This window comes from Liolophura sinensis, chromosome 4, assembly GCF_032854445.1.
Source record: "Liolophura sinensis isolate JHLJ2023 chromosome 4, CUHK_Ljap_v2, whole genome shotgun sequence".
Lineage (NCBI taxonomy): Eukaryota > Metazoa > Mollusca > Polyplacophora > Chitonida > Chitonidae > Liolophura > Liolophura sinensis.
In genome coordinates, this window is record NC_088298.1 from 20,430,691 (window position 1) to 20,454,413 (window position 23,723).

The 23,723-nt window shown below is 38.7% G+C and overlaps 1 protein-coding gene across 1 annotated transcript in view; it reads right to left on the reverse strand.

The window, feature by feature from the left end:
* Window positions 1–1,543: 1,543 nt before the first annotated feature.
* Window positions 1,544–23,723, reverse strand: part of LOC135464511 (uncharacterized) — a 151,264-nt gene continuing 129,084 nt past the window's right edge. Inside the window, exons 6-13 of the mRNA XM_064741936.1 lie at window positions 21,149–21,238; window positions 16,579–16,752; window positions 15,977–16,096; window positions 9,834–12,995; window positions 8,082–8,222; window positions 6,913–7,812; window positions 5,424–5,577; window positions 1,544–2,681 (exon numbers count right to left, since the gene is read on the reverse strand). Of these exons, the coding sequence (XP_064598006.1) occupies window positions 2,161–2,681; window positions 5,424–5,577; window positions 6,913–7,812; window positions 8,082–8,222; window positions 9,834–12,995; window positions 15,977–16,096; window positions 16,579–16,752; window positions 21,149–21,238 (5,262 nt within the window). The 3' untranslated portion in view covers window positions 1,544–2,160. The remainder of the gene's footprint in view (window positions 2,682–5,423; window positions 5,578–6,912; window positions 7,813–8,081; window positions 8,223–9,833; window positions 12,996–15,976; window positions 16,097–16,578; window positions 16,753–21,148; window positions 21,239–23,723) is intronic.

Here is a 23,723-nt window from a genome sequence, read left to right on the forward strand (position 1 = left end):
ATATCCCATATATAGGCATATATATTAACCATATATTTCACTCTATATCCATGTCGACATTCTATATCCATGCATTCTACAGAAACACATGATACTTTTAAAATTTACTTTTAAAATTTAATTTGTATGGTAATCCCTTAGGACCTTAATAAGCTGTCCCTTATATTTTTTTCCGCTCGGACTTGAGGCCTTTTTTTCCGGTAGAATCACCTAAATGTGCACTATGAAACCTGAAATATTTTTTTAAACACAGCCTAACAGCTACAATTAATAACACCACATAGCACATTAAATAACCTGATTGATAAATTTAAAAATGGACCCATCAAAAACCACTTTTATAGCACATACTAGATCAGTGACCAATATCGAACTGGGAACTGCCAATATCACTTTATGAAACATTCTGTGGAAAGTCACACAAAAAAACCCCCAAATCCATTTCATATTCTATAGTTACAGAAACCGTCTCTCAATGAGAAGGGTAGAAGAGCAGACAGGATTGTACGGGAAATTTTATGATTCACAAAAGAAATGCGAGACTCTGTTATCTCAATGGTCAATCTAAGGTCTCTGTGATTACGTGGAGCCCCTGGTGTCGCATGATTAGTCTTGAGCACGTGGCAGTTTTCTTTTGATGACTGGCTGGCAAAGACCGTCAGCATTGTTCTTTCCAGACAATGGTAAACCCCCGTAGACCAGGATACTACATCTGCAATTCTTTTACATCATAACATCCTCCCAAATCCATAGAGACTTTCATAAGGCACCCATATAAGACCACTACTAGAGAAAGTTAGAAGAGCAGATGACATTACTGCAAGAATTAACTCCGTTGATACCACCACTCATGTTGTCCTGTACTGGCTCAGAAGAATTACCTCTCCAGAAATTGGAGGTAAAACTCATACATATTTTATAAAGCAGCACACATTGGTAAATTGGGTTTCAACTTTCACCAGGATTTAAATTGACAAGAATCCCCAGAGCATAGAGAACAGGTTGAAAGGATCAAAATTTTAAGAATTTCTCTGTTGTTTCTTTCATGTTAATGATCAGTTCATCATGCAGAAAGTTAAATGTTATGCCTGTTTATTTCGTGATTTTGATTCATATTGTAAAGAGCCATTTTTTTTCACTTTACACAGGCAATACCCTTTTTTACCTTCATTTCTAGAGAGGCCAATTCCACTGAACCCTGACAATATTGTCTCACTATTTAACAAGACGCTTACTGTAACAGCATTTCACTCAAACATCCATCCACATGTCTTTCTACAAAGTCAAATATAACCATATCAGTACAAATTGTCAAGATGTTAAATGTACACTGTAAAAAATGTTGACACTTGTTATGTAGGTAATAAAAAAAAACCATTACGCTGAAAAAACGTCAGGTATTATATGCTATCAAGAGGAAGCCTCACTGTCCTAGTTTACAGCACGAAAAAAATTGTGACCATAAAAATTGTTTTATTGCTAACGAATGTTCTACACTGCCTGGATCCTACATCAACTTTTGAACAAAAAAAAATATATATATATATTTAACAGGGCGACAAACTCGACATGCTATCACACAAAAACAAAGATTCGTATTAATTTTTATACAAATAATAATAATTTGAGATATATCCTATCCTATATATAACTCATAACACAATAAAGTGCAATCCCTAAGCATACTTATAAATGAAATTGATTAAATTATATCAAAATATTTTCCATTATTAATTACTTTGTTTTATAAGTACTACACACAGTGTTAAAAATGGGTTACAAAAAGGCAAAAACCTTCATACAAAAATGGTGCTCGAACTTCGCCGAGAACTGCAAGTTTCCCTCGAAATTAATTACCTTGGTAATTATGTTCTAAATATTCTGAGTATTGCTGAACACATGTACATAAGTATATGACAATGCTAAGTGATAATAATACAGGGTTGTTTTTTCCCTTGCTTCCAAAGCGGAGTTGCCTTCCCTACGTTTAAGAGTTAAGTTCCCTGAATAACTCTTCATAAACAAAGGTAGGATAAACACGTACCTGATACAAATAGAGCCACAATTGCTTTGTCCAATACAGAAAACACATGATGAAAACAAGCAACCCTTTGGTTCACAAGTATGCATGTTGATGATATTTGCATAGTTGTTTTCCCTTTACGAGGCTGAAAAGCCGTTCGCGTGAAATGAGGAAGGGGAATACCTCTCGCAACAGGAGTCGCTAAAATTCAAACTCTCTGTGCAGTGGGTTTCCTGAGCGTCTAATGAGCTGTTAGAAAGTCGTTTGGTCAGATTGGCAGCTTGTTTTAGAACTTTGGGAGTTTGTGTGCGTTTTCTGCTCTCTCTGAACTTTCTCTTTGAAGATGACGTTCCACCACCTGAAAAAAATTCTGGTGTATTTGTACAACATAATGACTGGTACACTGCCTGAGTTGAACCATTTTGGACATCAATGCCAGTTCTGAAAATAATGGCTCCCTCCGAATGTTCGTCACCTAACTCGCGAACGCAATTCCCGCTGCCCTGGTCCTCTTCAGAGCTAGAGGTAGAAATGTTGTCCAGGAAGTCAAAAGAAGAAACTGCCCTTTTTTCTGGCTCTTCGTAGCGAGTAAAAAATGTAGAAAAATCAATTGTGGGCCGCTGCCTAATACAAATTGGTCTCATCACTTCAAGTTTACCTGAAACATACGGAAAAAAAATACAGGTTAGATTAAACAGTGATTAAAATTTAATATTCTTAACGAGAAATAAAAAGAAACATGCGTACATGTACGCATGCAAATAACAGAGGACTAGAAACGGATACTGACATATCATTTAGAATGAATTAATGACCCAGCTTTACTTGCATGTACCCTAATTCTTCAACCATTTCATATATAAAAGAGCAACTTTCACTGCACTTTATGAACATTTTTTATTGGATTTTGGAGACAAAACTACATGTAGTTTGGTTGGATTGGACAGTTTCAGGGATTCACAAAATGTACAATTTTATCAGTCAGCAAAGAATAATGCCTTCAGAATATGCCTAAAAAAAACAACTTGCAAACATGCAAAAAGCTTGAAGGATTACAGTATTTCACCAGGAACATATCAGAACCAGAAAACAGTTATGAATCACTCTGCTATTTAAATTTGAATTTTTCTTTTGAGGTTTGACATCTTTAAGGAAAAAAAAGATGAGTAACATTACAGAATTTTCAAAAGGTGACAAAAAATTTACAATCACAACATTTAAAAAACTGATAAGAAATCATTTTTAAAAAATTACAAACAAAACATCTGAAAAAACCATCACCCTGAGTAAAAGCTGGAGATAACAATTGCAAGCAACCAAAAAATAATGCATACTAAATCTGTTAAAGGAGAAGAAAACATAAAAATGATGCCAACTCAGATGAAAGAGCATCAAAACTTATTTGCAAATATGATCTTTAATACTTTTGGGGATTTTTTTTTTTCAAAAGAAAAGGGTAGTTGAAAATATTTTTGCATGGTGGGTATTTGGGACCAACTTTTGGTATTTATCATTGTTGCATAATAATGTTCTAAATAAGGATGTGATGCTTGTCTAATAAATTTATTTGAATGTCAATTTGTTGTTTATATCGAAACATGTGAATTTAACCTAAATAATGATAATATTCATGAACATATTAAAAATATAAATATGATCTAAATTGAGGTTTAATACATTTGTTAGCTGAAAAAAAAAAAACAAATTCTAGCTCAAAAATATTTATTAAACCTGTGTTACATCCTCATTTATGACATTATTAAACAAAGACCAAATACCAAAAGGCTGTTCCAAATACCCACCATACAAAAATTATATTCAAGTGTCTTTTCTTCCTCAAGGAAAAAATCAGAAAAAATATTGAAGACCACACTGAGATACAAGTTTTTGCCGTGTTTCATCCGCAGTTTATGTCATTCTTATGTTTCCTCCACCTTTAACAGATCCCAAAATGCAGAAGCGCTGTCACTTTTATTTTTAAAATTAGCAACTAAATTTGTCTGAAAAACATGTTGCGCATATTCTGCCTTGTTGTACTCGAAGAGTTTTAGTGTTTAAAAACTTCTGAAATCAAGTTACGATGTACAAATGGCAAAAGATTTTGCAAGTTTCCGCCTACATGCAGTATGACATGCAGTCACTTGTGCAAAACAAATCATGCAAGGATGTAGCATACACGCATGTGCAACTTGTAACAAATTGTAACAAGCCTGTGTCATACACGGAGTAACTGAAATGATACATAAAATTAGTAGAATATTAACAAAAAGTTGAAAAGTTTTAAAGTTTTGGTCATGTGATAATTATATGTACACATTTATTTTATTTATTACATTTATTTATTTAAATGTTGTTTAATTCCATACTCAAAATAATTTTGTTTCAAGTAAATAAGGGTGTCCATTGATAAGCATAGGCAGCAAAAAATCTTTACAAATCCACAAACGTCTGCTTTCAACCAAGTCCTCAGGCTTAACAACCATGGAAATATACATGTACGTACAAATTTAATGGCAACAAGTGTACTGGGCACCTGTGGTTATCTCCTCTTGGTTTAGAACTCTCCTGTTTTGTGACATGAGATCTTTTGTCCTGTGACAAATTTTATGAATGCAATTTTGACTTGGTAACACAAACAGGATAACATATGAATCCTAGGATTAGTCAGGAAATGAATGGGCTGAAATTAAAAATTGAAAATGTTAAAGAGGAGAAAGTAAAACGAAAGTCATAAATGAGAAAACTAGAACCATGCAGACATCCATGCACTTTTCATATGAATGCAGCCTTCTCCAGTTACAAAACCACCAAGCTTACAACAGAAGCGCTTAGTTGCAAAACAAAAGCCAGTCACAACAGAAATTTGCAAGGCAACTAACAACAATCCTAAAGCCAAATCCTAAGTTACACTTTGACACGACTCACTCCCTACATGTATCATGTATCTTTCAAGACAGCAGAAAATGAGTTCAAATTAAAATCCTTGCATGGTTGTGATGGCACCATTAAACTCAGTTTCTGATTTTCTTTCTTTTTTTTTTTCTTTTTAGTAAAATTTACAGGCTGTAGTGATTTACCTGTTGGTCAAGACTACATTTAGCACTACTCTGGATAACAGTATTTGTTCCGCAAAGTTTATAATTTCAATGGGAAGCAGGGAAAAATTCTGAGCGAAATCTTGTCTCCAAGTCAACAACGAAACAATGTTTTTTTTTTCCTTTTCAAAGAAAGAAAATGTAAACAGTCAGAAACTTATTTAAGTGGATTGGTTTAATACGAACATCCTTTCTGCCACAGTGAAGGAGAGCGAGATATAATATCTCAATGAGTGAGATATGTAGGCTGTAGGCTTGCCCCAACATCTACACTACGCTACACTAAAACCGTGTGAATGAATTACCCTTCCGTCTCCTATCCTTTGGAAAATGTTTAGCACCATGTTTAACGGGAGAATTTTTGAGAAAGTGAATCTGAGATGGGGAATCGGCAGAGCTGGACAGGCTACTTGTGCTGCCCCCAAAATCCATCATAGTGTCCAATAAACTTGCACGCGTCTGCAAACAAAATCAGCACACATTTATCACGTCAGGATTGCATCGAGAGATCAATTTTATCCAGCGAAAGACGATTTCCACTGTGAATGTTTTAAGTAAAATATTACCTGTAACTTCCTGCTAATTAATTACGAGTAATTTTGCTTCTGTGAAGAGATTGCCATGGCAACAAGTGTACTGGGCACCTGTGGTTATCTCCTCTTGGCTTAGAACTCTCCTGTTTTGTGATATGAGATCATTTGTATAAATGATATACCAATGTCATAACATAAAAAATATTACAATGCTTGCAACATGCGCAAACTATCGCACATACACATATGTAAGTACCATAATTTAGTATACAGAGATAACTATCTGGCCACCATATATGTACAGCTGATTACTGTGAAGGGACACCATGCATTTAATATATAATTAGACAAACAGTACTAGCGTCATGTCCAGAATCTCTTGTAGCTCCAGACTATTTTTGTAAACAAATAATAAAAAGAAAGCAAGTCCACAAAAGAGAAGCGTTGTAATAAAAAGGAAATCAATTTGTGGATGTGCAATAATCCACGATTTACCAAAATGTACAATTTCGTTTAATTCCATCAGATTTCTGTGTAGTTCAATTTTGGGTGAAAAGTTTTGTTGAAGGAGAGGAAAAGACCCTGAAGAGTTCCATACACATACACAATCTACCATTCAATATATCACAGACAAGTTTAGTACAAAAAACACAGAGATAGCTAAGTACAAATTACCATTTTCTGGTCTTAGCCTAATTCCTCAACCATTTCTCATATGAAAGAGTAAATTTCAGTAAAATTTATGCACATTTTTAATTGATTTTTGAGACACAACTACATTGGTTGGATTTCCTAGTTTTAGGGCTTCACAAAAAGTATAACCTTATCAGGTAACACAGAATAAATGCCTTCAGAATGTGCCTGAATAAACACGGTGCAAACAGCCAAAAAGTTGAGGAATTACGGTACACAAGACATTTAGAGAGAAAATCTGCATACATTCAAACTTCAGGTCAAGGCTAAAAATGCAAATGTAGATTCCCAACATTTTCTAAAACACTCCTTTTGGAGAAAGTAGTGTCACCCACTGGACAAAGGTTGACCTTGTAACATGGGTAATATTTGTACTACCACTTTCTCCAAAGGGGTGTTCTCAAAAATGTTTGACACTATTTTCAGGCCTGCACGTTGTGGGACATAGGACACTAAATAAACGGTCTTTGTGACAGGTTCTATCTCTCCCACCCCTAAATAAATCGCAGACAAAAACAATGCCCCCCTTCCCCTCCCTACAATTTCCAAAACCATGGCATCAACCTACCTCAGCATCTCTTGCAATCATTTCCTCTGGTGAAATTACGTGGTTGCCGTGGTGACGGCGTTGAGCACTGTGATGCTGAGGAAGGAAGGACTCTTCGGAAAGGTCCTGAAGATGATTATGGAAATCCTCATCTTGTTCCTGATAGGACGATTTGGCATACTCATTCATCCAATCAGAGCTGTAGCTGCCGTCGTCTGTGTGAAGCAGAGCCACATCTCGAACCATGACTTCCCCACTGCATGGCTCCAGGTAAAACTCATCATCTTCCACCCAGTGGAAACCATCTGTGGACTCTTCTTTGTTGGAAGGCTGAAAGTCGTCCAGGCGAAGATCTCCTGAGCTTCCGCCAACGCTGTCTAGACTCGACAAACTTCTATTGAGATCATCAACGGTCTGAGATAGAGACGCAATTTGCTGGGAAATTTTGTCAAACTCTGCCATTTTTTCATTGGACGTCCCCGTTGCTAAGGAAGGGTTGGTGCACAAGTCCTGAACACAGTTTTCTAACGGGGTTCCAACTACAGCATTCCCAGAGTTCAATGCACCAAGGTCTAAGTCACTACCCATAATTCCACTACCTGAACATAGACTTTTGTTTGACCCAACACGACAAAGGCTGTAAAATTCCCTTCGAAAAGATGTTTGAGCATCAATATCACCTTCTGAGTCCTCCTCTGTTGCCATGGCAACATCCTCACATTGAGCCGCCGATGCTTCGCAGCTTCCTTCGTCGAAATTATTTTCGAAAGTCCTGTCATTACTTTTAAGCAAAATAAAGTTGCTGTCGTTTGTTTCACACAAATGACTGTCAATGTCTTTGTCCGAAAATTGAAGAAGCCACTCATCAACGTCTTTGGAGCTTTTCAAGTTTTTTAAATCCTTGGTAAAATTTAATCCTCCCTAGAATAAAAAAAGAGAATAACATAATGTAATCAGCTGGCCATTTTCACATCCAAACCCATATTAGTTTCAAGCCAAGACTACAAAGGCATGATAAAATTTATGTATTATTTGCCTATGTAAAATAGAAACATGAAAGAAACATTAAAACTGCAACTGAAAAATATGTTGAACTGTAGGAGAAAATCACGTAAAAAGATTTAAAGATTTCTGGACTTAACTTCTCGAGATACGCCTTATTCTTTGTCCTTCATGGAGAAAACACATACCTTTGTTGCTTCCGCCAATGTCTGTTTTGGGTTCCACTCCGGGAGGGAGTTCCTTCCCTTTGGTCGCTGTTGCCAGAGGGCTATAAAATTTATTGTCTCTTCAAAGTCACTCTCAGAGTCACTGCTGTAATTGTACACATCCTGTGGGGAGTCAAAAAATTTATTTATTTTTTTGATTGTAGAAATCATAAAGTTTCATGTGAAGGACTTTCAGCAACCTGCAGATGGTCGTGGGTCCCCCCCCCCCCACTTCCCCTGCAAACTGTGTCCAGTTTCCTCCCACCATAATGCTGGCCACCATCTTGTAAGTGAAGTACTCTTGAGTACAACATAAAACACAAATCAAATAAAGAAATACAATGATATATGAAACCTCATCTGGGAAGAATGAAACAGACTGATGAACGAGACAACCCATAAGTCTTGAGTGTTGCAGCAACCTGCGGATGGTCGTGGGTTTCCCCCGGGCTCTGCCCGGTTTCCTCCCACCATACAGCTGGCCGCCGTTGTATAAGTGAAATATTATTGAGTACGGCGTAAAACACCAATCAACTAAATAATTAAATTTAATGAGTCAAACAAATCGCTTTTCAAAATAATTCTATGCTTAAATTCCACTGAAAAAAGGGCTTTGGTAGTTGAAAAAGTTGAAGATTTACAGTAAGTTTTGAGAGCATTGTCAGATTTGTTTTTTAATGAGAATATTCCTTTCCCATTTCTGTGACGTGGTAAAGCTTGTGGCAAAGTTGGTGAGGAAGCACACCGACATGATATACCTTTCCACAATGTGAGTGAGTGATTGAGTGCTTGGGGTTTAACGTCGTTCTCAACAATTTTTCAGTCATATGACGACGAAGGAATCATTAGGGTGCATGTACGTGTAATGTGCCTCCTTGTTGCAGGGCGGATTTCCACCGCTCTTTTATTTAGTGCTGCTTCACTATCCCCTTCATGCTGAACGCCAAGCGAGGAAGTTACAACTTCCTCTTTTAAAGTCTTAGGTGTGACTCGATCAAGGATTGATCCTGGATCTACCGGTCCCGAAGCGGACGCTCTACCAACTGTGCTATCTGGGCCGGTCCCACAATGTGTAATCCCTACCTGCCACATCCAATGGCTAGTGCAGGGCTTCAGTGCCATATATGCAGATTTATAATTCATTCTGAACACAAATTTACAATGGTTGGATTGGCCAATTTCAGGGCTTCACAAAAAGTATAATTTTATCAGTCTACACAGAATAATGCCTTCAGAATATCCTTGAATAAACACCTTGTAAACATGCGAAAAGGTTGAAGAAATAGATTATGTCACATGTCAATGTTTAATAGTTAAATCTCAAACTTGACTTGTGATTTACTTCATACATTTGATCAGAAATGAAACTTTTCTGACTTTTTAAACATTTGATGAGAAATGAAACTTTTCTGACTTCCTTCAAACATCTCATCAGAAATGAAACTTTTCTGACTTTCTTCAAACATTTGATCAATAATGAAACTTTTCTGACTTTCTTCAAAGATTTGATCAGAAGTGAAACTTTTATCCGATTTTTCTTCACACATCTGATCAGAAATGAAACTTTTCTTTCTTCACACATCTGATCAGAAATGAAACTTTTCTGACTTCTTCACACATACGATTGGAAATAACCTTTTCTGAATTTCATCTTACATTTAATCAGAAATGAAACTGGTTTGACTTTCTTCATGGATATGATCAGAAATAAGATGTAGATAAGACTATACTTACATCCGAAAAATGCTCTCGGTGAAGCAACATGGCTGCCTTCTGTGACAGGGTGTCTTCATCAATCAGCACCTGACGGGGGCTACGTCGTAACGAGAGCGACATCGATGAGAGAGGTGTGCAGGGCAGAGTGATGTCTCCTAGCGAAGCCGAGCGTTCATTACCACCACCCGCTGAAATGTTTGTGACTTGAGGCTCATGTCGGCCCAGCCAAGAGTTTGTGATGCGTTGTTTCTTGTGCAGGTCTGAATCAGATAAAGATTTCAACATTCTGAGTTTAACAGGACGGACATGTTCGTCTGCTTTTTTAACTGAATGCTGCATTTTTCTTTGAGCTGACTTCACCCGTGCTCCCATCTTCCGACGGATGTAGTTGTCTGCTGCTGAACTCTGCGATGCGTCGCTTTCCTCAGTGATATCGTGAAGGATTCGACAGTCTCTCGTCCGTCCCTCAATTTGTACATCAGGACTTTGTACATCTGACAGCTGACTGTCAAGACCTCCGTACATCAGGTAATTCTCAACACTATCACTTTCCACCATTTTCATTTGTGTCAGCGAGTCTTCGGAACCATCGCTTATTGGTGAGATTGAGTCAGGACTGGAAAATTCTTCGGCAAGCGCCGCACAAAGTAAATCTTTCGAGGATATGTCTGTTAGAACTGAATCTGCAAAATGGCTTTGTGTTACTTCGTTGTCTGTGGATTTGGCACTCCCTAATACACTGGTTTGTTTCTCTACTGAAAAATTATTGTTCTCTTTGCTTTGTTCAAAACTGTTTGGCACGGTTGTCTCCCTTTCGTGGAGATCTTCAGAAGATCTCTTTGCAGAGTTCTCCAGTGTCCTATGTGAAGATTTCAAATCTTCATCTACAGATAAATTACTATGATCATTGCTTTTGGCCACCAATGCTAAATCCTTGGTGAGTACTGGTAAAGGATTTTGAGTAGCACCACTGTTTACTGTTGATAAATCTTCATTCAAATTACTGGTGGTCATGGTGATGGAACCATTATAGCTGTGACGGAAGTTTTTCTTCGGTTCATTCTGGGCCATGTTTTTGGACAAGTAATTAAAGTCGCCATGGAAACTGTAGCGGTTGCTCTTACAAGGTGGTCTTTCCACACTTGACGCATTTGCTTCAAACATTTTCGCCATCTGACGAACTCTACTTGTGGTGGGTGATGGAGTTTGGACAACCGTACTCTCTTTGGGTGTAGTTTTGGCTTCTGCAGAAACAGACGATGAGCGAAATAAAGGAAGTTTACTTGGTTTTCGTGGACTTGTGGGTTTAGGAGGTGGTTGAGGCGGGGTAGTCTTCTTCTTGTTTGACTTTAGAGCCACGGGCATTTTCGACGGCTTCGGAGGCGGTTTAGGGGGCTGCTTTATGAAAACAGGTGAAGGTGATGTGGTGTCGTCAGTAAAACAAGGTGACACAGACGTAATTTCCAGACTATCCTGCTTCAAAAGTCCACCTCTTTTCACCGTTCCGTCAGCGTACTTTTCAGATGCCTCCTGGTGGACATCGCTCGACATTGTTGAATAGCCATCATCTTTGCTTCCTGATCGTTCCACGCGAATACTCTCGCTGCTTGAATCCGATGAAATACTTGGATGCTTATAAACAAAAGAAATGCAGGAGTTCCCGCAGAATGGCTCAACAAGAACAGTCTCTCTGGGCACTGTAGGGGTGTCTATACCTGGCACGTATGTAGAGTTAGTTGCACAATATTCAAAAGCTTTCGAAATATGGTTTGGATCTGTCATGGCGCTTGCAATGACAACGGTTCGATTCCTATCAGGCAGTTTTTGGTAGTTTCGCTTCGAGCTCGTTGATGGAGTTGATGTTATATTTGGCGGCAAAAGGTCTGGAGTTCGTCTCGATGAATGATTGGAAATTTTTCGAGGTAAGGCGGACACTTTTCCTGACTTACTAACAGGGGGTCTAGCACCATATTTGGAGTTGCCTGACGAAGTAGAGTCAGTCTGATTGGTCGAGCTAGTAGCGTATTTCAGTGAAGAAGGATGTGATTGGTCCGTTTTGAATTTAAATGATTTGGAAGTCACGCTGCTGTCCGTTTTCGTTTTGGCCAACGGCAGCGAGGAGGACTTTGTTTCAATCCTCTTGGGGATTATCGAGCGCGAATGTGCATTTGATTTGCAACTTGCGGAGGTAGATCCGTTTCTCCTGAGCTCCAGAGATTGGGGCCTCTCGGGAGGGGTGGAAGATCCATGGGTCTGCATAGGTGTGGGGATGCTAACTGAGGCCCTGAAAGGGGTGGAGGTAGACGCTAGAGTAATCTGTGGCCCCGAAGGCCCCGAAGAACCTGAAGACCCTGACTTGTCTTCGCTTCGAACAGGAGAGGTAATGCATGGTGTGTGGACCCCACTGTCGCTGTCCGGCGATGAGGTCTGCACAAGGCTGGCGATCCCTGAGAGAGAATTCTGCCCCGGTTTCATAGCGAAGAAAATGGAAGCCTCAGACACGGCCGGGATGGATAAATTCTCTATACTACTGCCTGCATGAGTCTCCTCCATCTCTGATTCGGCGACTTCCATTCCCACTCGATCATCCAGAATCTCATTCAGAGACATCGTGGAGGCGGAGCTAAAATCATGGGTCATCTGCACCGATTCGTCGTCATCGCTGCAGTCATCGATGGGTGAGAGAAACGGTTGGTTGTCATGGCGACTGCCGGTCGGGCTCACCCACTCCCAACCTGGCGACTTGACGCCTTCCTCTCTGGAAAGTTTACGGACACACAGGCTGTCAGATTCAGTGAGCAGGGGCGAGCTGGATAAATTCTGATTGGACAGGGACAAGGCACTTACAGATGAAGCACGGCTGTGATTAGCAGATAAACAGTTCTGTTCGCTTGGCCCACAAGCCACTATCCCTACGTGTTTCATCTTTGGACTGGAATTGCTTGACGCAGGGAACTCCGTTTCAATTTTCATTCTGAACCTTTTTTCCACAGACCCTGGCGATGCTATGTGGCCGTTGCTATGACGAAGAAAACTCGGGTCACTGGTTGTCATGGCAGCATCTTTCCTGAAATCCCCGCCGTCCAGAGCATCTGAAGGGATACCCGCAAGCCCTAGCTGATCCTTCAACCAGGATGGCGAAGATTTGGGGTTTTTGGGTCGAGCACAATCATCGTAATTCTGAAAAAATGATTACATTTTCATTTCACAAGTCATAAACTGCTTAAGTATGCCACATTTTGTGACATGATGTACATGGTATACTTCACATGATGGGTGTCAAATATAACTTTATCTCACCACAGCATCAGATCACAAGCATGTCAGTCATAAATTTATTACAAAGCATTTGTCACATTTTGTCACTCGCTCGGCCATCCCTGCAACTTCCCTTATTGTTCACCATAAAAGGTCAGAGTTGCTTGCCTTAGAAGATGACAGTTGTTCACCTTAGAAAATGACAGTTGTTCACCTTAGAATATGACAGTTGTTCACCTTAGAAGATGACAGTTGTTCACCTTAAAAAGCCATTGATGGAGCTCAATACATATAGTACTTTTGAGACACTACTCTTGACATTTACTTCAACATTGATTTCAACAAATAAGACACTGAAATTGTGAATTTTATAATTTACGGTAATGTGCACACAGTGCATGAATAATGGCATATTTCCTGTCATGTTATTATGCAAAACCTGATCAACACATGCAGAACTATTTCTGAGACACCACCTTGAACATTTGCATAATTCATTGACACTGACAATCAGTGCCAGATTTTCCCCACCATGTATTAAAACAGACCTTACAAAATACTTACATAATCACTACAGATACTTTTTAGGGACTCGATGCTGTCCCTCAGGAAGGGCAGACTGGCCCTGCTGGAGGCGGGGGACTGGCGTCTCAGGTGAGGAATCTGGGAGACGCTACTCTGGCGAACTGCGCAAGGCTTTGTGTGGGTCTGCAAGACAACACCAAACACCAAGTTTGACAACTTGTGAATAGTTCTACACAAACTGTTCCATTCCACTGTCTTTCAAGATAATCAGACAAAATTAGAAAGGATTTAATTTTAACATGTTCTCATTAAAGATGTTCTCAGGGTTATTTTGATGGATCTATTGTTGCGCTGTGCCAATTACGGACAAAGCTAGTACTGTACAGATCTGCACATTTTCTGACAAATGTCACATATGCATAACCTTCAAAAGGTGTAGGGAATTTTACAGCAAAAACTTTTTGTGCCCCATGGACAACCTAAAACCAGATTTCTATCTATTAGTGCCTGCCCAAGGGACAAATAGTCATTTCGCAATTTTAAGCACTTCTGATAAGTGTTAAGGAAATTCAACGTATGCCTGTCACGACATGAATAAACAACGAACAATGTCATCAGACTTGGTGTTGATGACTGAAATACAGGACTGTCTTATTCATAGTTTTCTGGCTGTGAGTTCAAGTCAGCTCATGCCGGCTTCCTCTCTGGCTGTAAGTGGGAAGGTCTGCCAGCCACCTACGGATGGTTGTGGTTTTCCCCTGGGCTCTGCCCAGTTTCCTCCCACTATAATGCTGGGCGTTCTCGTAAAAGTGGAATATTCTTGAGTATGGCGTAAAACACCAATCCAATAAATAAATAAATATTCACATTTTTCAGTGATGTCATACATGTAACTGCTCTGAGCCAATCATCGGCTCACTCTTTGATCATGTGACTAAAGTACTGGAAATCAAAACAAAGCAAATTTAACCCAGAAAAGAGCATGTACGTGTAGGCTTCATAAACTATTCTACGTTTCTGTAGATGTGTGAACACCACTCACAAGAAACTCCAATGGATGAGAAACCTACTTAAAGGCAGACCAGTCTAAAATGAAGTATATATCAGATGAACGATCACTAAAACCTGTCCAGGAAAATAGCTGGATTTTCTTTCTTTTTTGGTCAGAATTTTTCTAACCAAATAAAACTGTGTTAAAAGATCAGATTCTACGGTGGTTTCAAAGTCAAATCAGCGAATGCATTTTGAATGATGAAATGTAGCAGTCTAATACGTGCTTCTGTTAAGTAGCACAAGCCTTATGTGACGTTACTGTTCCCCTTGCGGTTAGAAAAGTCCACTATTGAATAAAATATTCAAACTCATTTTAGTTGGTTTAACAAACTGTAAAAAAAAAAAAAAAAAAAAATCCAACTATTTTCCTGGACAGTTTTTAACGGCTTTTATCTGATTTATACTTCATTTTAGAGTTTCCTTTGCTTTTAAGCCTTACAGGAAGCTACAGGTAGGGTACAACTTACAGAAGTGTGTGTTGGGAGACTAGAGACACTTGTGAAGGGGGCGGGTCTGCTGGACTTCATCCCAGAGCCTTGAGCATGAGAGCGACTGTTAGGGTAAGACTGCTGCAAGAAAACAATCACAACTGGTGACTCATACCATGATTAAACACAAGTCATATTTTAATCCCATATCCCATATGAACAGTTTACATATATTTATTTATTTTATTTGATTAAGTGTCTTACCTTGTACGGTACTTAAAAATATTTTACTTATACTACGGCACCCAGCATTACGGTGGGATACAGGGCAGAGCCCAGAGTTAAATCCATGACCATCCTCACGTTGCAGATAGATCGAAGAGGAAGCCAGCATGAGAACTCATTCCAGAGATCGCACTGGTGAGAGGCTAATGAGGTCATTGTGCTACACTACCACATCTCATGTGCATGTATAATGAAAAACAGGAAGTTGCTCATGAAGTGGCTGGAAACCAATCAAAATACACAGACACTGATGAGCCCTGCTGTTGTTGTAGAACGTTTAAGATAAGTTCCATTTAATACCAGATTGTCAACTGAATGCCTGAATGTCAAATAATGTGTAACTATCTGATTTTTATACGAATATGTGAACATTGTCCCAACATTCTAATTATTTTCTATTTCACCAGAAAAGTGCCAGGTTAGCATTGCTTTGTCATGTGGGCATAAAGAATCATGTTTTTCTCAAAATCTGCTTGCAGATAATTAAAAATCATGCGTCAGATGAGCCCACATGAAAACAGTAGATTGTTCACTTTAACAACATCAAATCAATGATGGGAGGTAACTCTGGTGGCGCCAAAACACAATCCTTTGAGAGTTATTTCCCCTTACCTGTAGAAGTGGTTCGGAAGAAAACTGCATCTTATGCTGGAACATGAGATTCAGTTGTTGGTTCTGTAGCTCTAAATCTTGAACTCGACCTTGTAACTTCAGGCATTCCTCACGCAGAGTCTGCAAACAATCAAAACAGAAAATTTTTTAATTTGAGAGAATACTGGGCACAGACATACTTCCGTGATATTCCATCACTCTGCTATAGAAATCATTTGATTTATTTATTTGATTGGTGTTTTACGTCGTATTCAAAAATATTTCACTTATACGACGGTGGCCAGCATTATGGTGGGAGGAAACCAAGCAGAGCCGAGGGAAACCCATTACCATCTGCAGGTTACTGGCAGACCTTCCCACATTTGGCCGGAGAGGAAGCCAGCATGTGCTGGACTTGAACTCACAGCGACCGCATGGGTGAGAGGATTCACGAAGATGTTACACATGTAAAATAACCAGACATATAAGGCCGTGGTACAGTAATAGTGATGCACAGAATATTGTACGAAAAATATACGATAAAAAATGTCGTACGTAACGTGAGCTTATCTGTCCCAGCTCCTGAAAGAAATGCCAATGTGAAAAGTGGGGGTGTGGCCTACCTTTTGTCCAAGAAGAGCCTGCACCACTTGATTGGCTATCTCATCCAGGCATTTCTCATACTGCTGTCGTTGTTGCTCATTTTCCAGCACTAGTGAGGAGTTCTCTGTTTCTATGATTCGCAGTCGCTCCAGCAGTAGTTTGGTCTTGTCACGGCTATCTGACATACACCCAGTCTACACAGGGAAAACAGAAAGAATCAGTGGTCAGTTATTAATTTATTTCATTAGAGTTTTATGTCATACTCAAGAGTAATTCACTGATACAATGGCAGTTAGCATTATGATGGGAGGAAACTAGGCAGAGCGAGGAAGAAACTGAGCAGAGCCAGGAGGAAACTGAGCAGAACCAGGAGGAAACTGAGCAGAGCCAGGAGGAAACTGAGCAGAACCAGGAGGAAACTCACAACCATTTGCAGGCTGAATACATGATTAACGTTTAGAACCATACTTGAGAATTTATATTTATTTATTTGATTGGTGTCTTATGCCGAACTCAAAAATATTTCTCATAGCCCCTGGGATCCTACAACCATCCACAGGTTGCTGACAGACCTCCCCACATACGGCTGGAGAGAAAGCCAGCATGAGCTGAACTTGAACTCACAGCGACTGCTTTGATGAGAGCGATACAAACAGCTCTATACGTTGGTTGGCAGCTGTCATAGCTACCTGTACTCTGTGCTTCTTCAGTTACACCTTTACAATGACAGTCAGTTTTATATGTGGAATAAACCATCACGAATTGGCTGAAATCAAAATACTAAATCTATAAATCAGACAACCAAAACAAGCCTTCTGAAAGTATTGCTCTGCAATATTCCCCTTTCACTACCCAGGGAATGAACAGTAAACAGTAAAACAGTAACACTAAAACATGGAACCTGTTATTTATTTATTTATTTATTTATTTATCTGATTGGTGGTTTACGCTTTACTCAAGAATATTTCACTTATACGACGGCATCCAGCATTATGGTGGGAGGAAATCAGGCAGAGCCCAGGGGAAACCCACGACCATCTGCAGGTTGCTGGCAGACCTTTCCACTTACAGCTGGAGTGGGAGTGGAGCTGGACTTGAACTCACAGCAACCGCATTGGTGAGAGCCTGTTATGCGCAATATCATAATAAAAACATATGCCAACTTCCAACACTAAACATTCAAAGACAGCAAAAAGAAGTATGAAAAAAACTGTACCATATATTGTAGGAAATTTTGTTTTCAGATTCAAATTTTCCACATTCAGAACTCCCCCCTCCATCCCCCACTCCAAAAAAGTTGATGTTGACAATATTTCAGATCTATCCGAAATACTATTATTATATATATATATGTGCAAATTAAAAATCATAAAAAAACAAGAAAAAATGTACTAAAAGCTGTGTGAAGACAGACTGATAGCCAGACATTTATTTACTTGTTTATTTGATTGATGTTTTACGCCGTACTGAAGAATATTTCACTTATATGAGGGTGGCCAGCACTGCGGTGGGAGGAAACCTGGCAGAGCCTGGGGGAACCCCACAACCATCCTCAGGATGCTGGCAAACCTTCCCACTTACGACCAAGGAGGACACTTACATGAGCTGGACTTGAATTCACAGGGACTGCATTGGTGAGAGGCCTCTGGGCCATTTCACCGCACCAGCGCTAACCATCTAACCATCTTAGCCACGGAGGCCCTGATAGCTAGACAGACAGATGAGGTAGCCCCCTGTTATAGCCCCCTGTTAGAGCCCCCATTAAAGATACTGCTTACAGTGATCTAAACAGGATCTATGTGCATTTTATAGAACAACTACAGGCTATATGTGAGCTGAATGTTCTTAATTTCTCACAGATCTAAAACTTCAATCATGCGTAATAAGATTTGGAAAGTAACTTTGTTTCATCAAGTACACTGCTGCAAACCTTTGTGCAATATCTAATGTCCTAAACTATTATAAAACTTTACAATTACTTTCTAGGTTAGCTTACAAGTCATGTATTGTACTGCCGTTACCACGGATTCCAAATCCCTAAAAAAGCATCATCATAAGGGAGTTTTAAGTGTATACCACTCTTATTACTTTTCATCTTGTCTTCTGTCAAAGAAGCGCCATGACAGGTTGAAATTCATGTTACCTTATCCCATACCATGCATTTCTTTATTCATATAACAGATTCAGAAACTCATTAAAAACTGGTTAAATGTTGATATACCGCACACCTAAGGGAACCCCTAGACAAGTCATAAGTACTGGTATTAAGGATTCCCAATGCTTTTTATTTGATGACAGACTGCAAAGCCCCATTGGAGCCCCTGATGAGGCAGCTCCATGTTTCAGAAGCAGCAGCAGAAGGCTCCTAACATTGCTAAGTGTACACAGAGTGATTTATAGGTGAAATGATGCCCCACTGATGGACAAAGATAGACAGCCTACTCTCTAACCCATTCCAATGAAACAGGTGTTTTCAATACCATAGCTCTTTTTTCCCCCCACTCACTCATCAGTAGCCTACCTTAAATCCCATGCCATTTTGCTCACCAAAAAACCCCCAAGGATGTCAAATTTTTAGAAGCAATTTTGCAACGCAATCATTTCATATTTGACACCAACCTAAGTTTTCTAGGACACTTAGCTTCTGTACTGTTTGGACGTATTAAATATGACTGTATAAACACATTACCTTTCTCCAAATGCTTCAAAGTGTACAACAACACATGGCAAAACAGAAGCAGGACAGGGAATTAAGGCAGATACACCTCTTACTGTTAATTACGGTTGGACATGTACAAGAGAGCTCTCTCAAATCTCGAACTTGTTTCAAGGCAGATAAGCAAATTGAGGGTCATAGTAGACTACTACACAGAACATCTAGCTTGTGTACAGATGTTTTTTCTCTTTAACTGCCTTGTCAGCCAGGCAGGCCATGTTTCACTGTCAGATCAATTTACAACCTGTCCCTCACTCTCTTACCCCCACCCTCCACATCCCTTAACTCCTCTTCAACCCATACACCCCACTATAAAGTAAAACTGGACTCCTAGGCTCAAGTTCCACCCCGACCCTAACTCCTCAACCTTTTTGCATGTAAAGAGCAACTTTCAGAGCAAATTAATCACATTATTAATTTGACTTTGACGACGAAACTACATTGGTTGGATTGATCAGAGTCCGGTCTTTGCAAAAAAGTACCATTTTATCAGCCTACACATACTAATGCCTTCAGAATATGCTTGAATAAACACCTGGCAAACTTGTGAAAAGGCTGAAGAATTAGAGTATATGTAGATCTACAAGTGCAGCCTTTCTCTTCTTATAGGTAAAAAAAAAACAGCATTTTTAATACAAGAAGCATCTTAATGTCACAAAATCAAACTTCGGGCACTGATGAAAACTCACATTTTTCTAAAAGGATCCCATCCTACAAATCTCAAATCACTTTCTAAGATGGATTGAACTCAGTATTTTTATACAGTAGTTAGGATGAAATTTTACCTCAAATACATTCCAACCAACATTTCCCCAATTGCCCATAAATTCTAATGCCATTAAATTCATGGACGTATTATTTCTTTTCATGTGTGGAGAGCGCCAGCTCAAAAACTGTGAGCGGATTGACTAAAGATTACACAAGAGCATTGTTTGTCAACATAAAACGAATGAATGAATTAATGAATGCTTGGGGTTTAACACTGTACTAACAATTTCAGTCATATGACGACGATGAGTCATTAGGTTTGTGTACATAGTCAACTTAAAATATATATCCCCTAACTTTCGCCTGGTACCATGCCATACCATCACATGCAACTTCCACTTTTCTCTAGAACATGTCAGAAACCAACCTAGAATGACCAGCATTTTGTTTAAGCTGTGTTTGCTGGAACTGAATTTAATAGTCATAGCATTTTGTCATTATACTGGATAGTAACACCGAGCAAAAAGTTCTATCCAAAACAGACAAAATTTTTATATATTTTGACTAGGGGCAAAACAAACAGTGCACAAATTTATAGTGCATTAACAACATGTAACGTCTGTGTGGCAGTATTATCCAATCAGTGCTCCTTCACTCTTCAGTTAGAGGTAGATATTGGACCCAATTGCCCGTCTTGCGCATGTGAAGCCTACGAATCTTTCTCTGATTTTGGCAGTCCGAACCCACAGTGTGAAAAAAGTGATATATGCCTGATCATGCCCCCAGTTATTTCCCACGACTAATTCAATAACCAAAAGTAAAAGCACTACATAACACAAGAGATTTCAAAAAGCAAACCGCAACAGATTTTTATTGTAAAATTGCACAATCTCTCACATATTTCAATGTGAAAACTTGAATATCATTTCATACTGAATATTAAAAGAAAAAAAAAAAAGACCAGTACATTTATTGTAATCATTTGCATTCTCCTGGTATATCAGCATATCTTTTCCAATTTGCATACATTTGTATATTGGACACAATTTATCAATTTCAAAACTGAAAATGGCATTTATTCAATTAGCATACTTTAAACAAAATGACTCATAGCTAATTTGCATATTTACCACAGGTCATTTTGTAGTCAGTACACCTGAGCTTACCTGAGATTCTTTTTTCTTCACCTCGTTCAGTAACATCATATTTTCTCTCTCTAAACAGTTCATCTGACTCCTGTATTTCTGTAGATTTGACTGGAAAAAAAAAAGCACAAAACATACAGGTATGTTATAAAGTAAAGAGAAAATTCAGCTAATATAATATATATTTCACCTAAAATCTGGCACATAAAAATGCAATGGAGAAGAAGAAAAAGGCCCTAACATGATACTTCTGATGCCGAAACTAAAGTTTTTCTCAAAAAATTAATCAAACTTCACAGAAAAGTCTGAATATAATAAAATTGTCCTATAAGGTTGAAGAATCACTCAGAATCCAGCAAAATGTTTCATTTGAAAACTGCAAAACTTTAGGTGACCCTAACAAATTAAAGATTTATTCCACTTGTAAAACTAAAATGGGTGTGACCTTAGCCTGTTTGTCCTTCCCATAGGCCACTTTGGCCTGTATTAGGAAGCCAGTACATTCTATTATGCCGAACAATTATAAGGTTTCGTATATTGGCTAAAGTTACGCCTCGCAGTAGCAAACAAACTAAAATAGAGACAGTACATTATTTTGGCAATAAACATTTATTTATTTATTTATTTGATTGGTGTACTCAAGAATATTTCACTTATACGACGGAGGCCAGCATTATAGTAGACAGAAAGCAGGCAGGGTCTGGGGGAAATCCACGACCATCCACAGGTTGCTCGCAGTCTTTCTCACGTACGATCAGAGAGGAAGCCAGCAGGCATGAGCTGAACTTGAACTCACAGCAGCTACACTGGTGGGAGGGCGATAAATTGACTTCAACCTTAGTACAATGCGTTACAAAGGACCATTTTGTAAATGTCAAACATAGCTGACAATACTGAACGAGTCTCATGGTCGTCTTGAAAGTGCTGTCCTTGTCCTCAAAAATTGCCCTCAAAAGTGCATTTTTAGAAGCAAACAATGGTCATAAATATAGTACTTTTGATACTGAATGTTATATTTTCCCATTGGAATATTATCCTAGATTCAGGATAAAGTTCAAAACACCTCTCAAATCAGAATCTGACAAAATACATACCTCAGCACTGGAAGAAATTTTAGACGAAAAGCAGTTTGGAACTATAAGGTAGGCCTCTGGCAAGTCTAAGCCAATAAAATATGTCAGAGACATCATTATAAATAATTGTTTTTCTACCAAGTGCTGATCACCTTTTGATACATGGTGTCAGATGATGTCTGAAACAGCTGTGGAATATCCAGGGTTGTCCAGACTATGTCAAATATCCCCAGACAATACTACCCTCTGGCGTGAGAATGTTCAAGTGTTGATTCATTTGTCCCAAAATACAACAATGTAGAGTCAAATTAAGCGTTTGTCATTCGAACGTCTTTTGGGGTTCTGTAAACTGGGCTAAAAATGCGTTGAAAGTATTTAAGGATGTTTAATATCTGGTTATTAAATCATGCAAATTGCTTGACTACCCTGAACCGACAACTAAAATTGAATAACTGAATTTTGACATCCTTTAATCAACATGATAATCTTTAATTTAGGCAATTATTTTACATCTGGCAACACTTCAATATTATTTTTGATTACAAAGTCCAAATTCGCAAGGACGGCAACATCGAAGGAAAAAGTCCATGTCATATTGCCTTATAAAACGCTCCTTAATTGAATGGCCAATTTGAAAAGATGCAAGATGTCCAAAATCTGATAGAGTTGTTTGTCACAACTAAAAAGTTGTTCGCCTGCATTGACCTTTTAAGTTACACAAGCTTATACAGACTTCCTTCCCAATTTGTCTGTCTGTGGTCAATTTGTCGCCTTCAACCCCCAAAAGATATATATCCCCTAACTTTTCCCTGGTATCATGCCATACCACCACATGCAGCTTCCACTTTTCTTTGCAACATTTCTCTCTGCAAGAGTCAACCTAACATGGCTACCATTTCATTTCGCTGTTGTTGCTGGAAGTGAAGTCACACCATTTTGTTACTATAGTAACCTACAAAGGAGTGTGTGGTATCACTGGGCACAATGTTTTCAGTTCTATCCAAAACAGATAAACATTCTTTTATATTTTAAGCAGGTGCAAAATAACCCAGTGCAGACATTTATGGTGTATTGAGAGTCAATAATGTCTATGTGAAAGTATTATCCAATCATTGCCCTACCACTCTTCAGTTCGGATATAGGCACAATTGCTCAAATTGTGCGAGTATAACCTTTAGTGTTACAATTTGTTTGGAACACTTAATGAATTTCAAACCTGATCACAAAGGTCAACAAGTGGCAATATGACAACTCTGTTTTAATACCGTTGCAAGCCATAGCACTAATACCTCACTACCAAAGGCATATGTCTTAATTTTCAATTTAGCCTAGGAGTTCACTGGTGAATACAAGCAAACAAACCTGCTCTACGAATGAATTCTCAATAAACGTAAAACATTTAAAAACATGAAACCAACTCTAAAAATCCTGACACTGAACCATAATCCTGAAATCTGGACAATATACACCATACTGTCTCCTTTTCCGATCAGTTTGTCACAACAGTTTTAAGGATATTAATT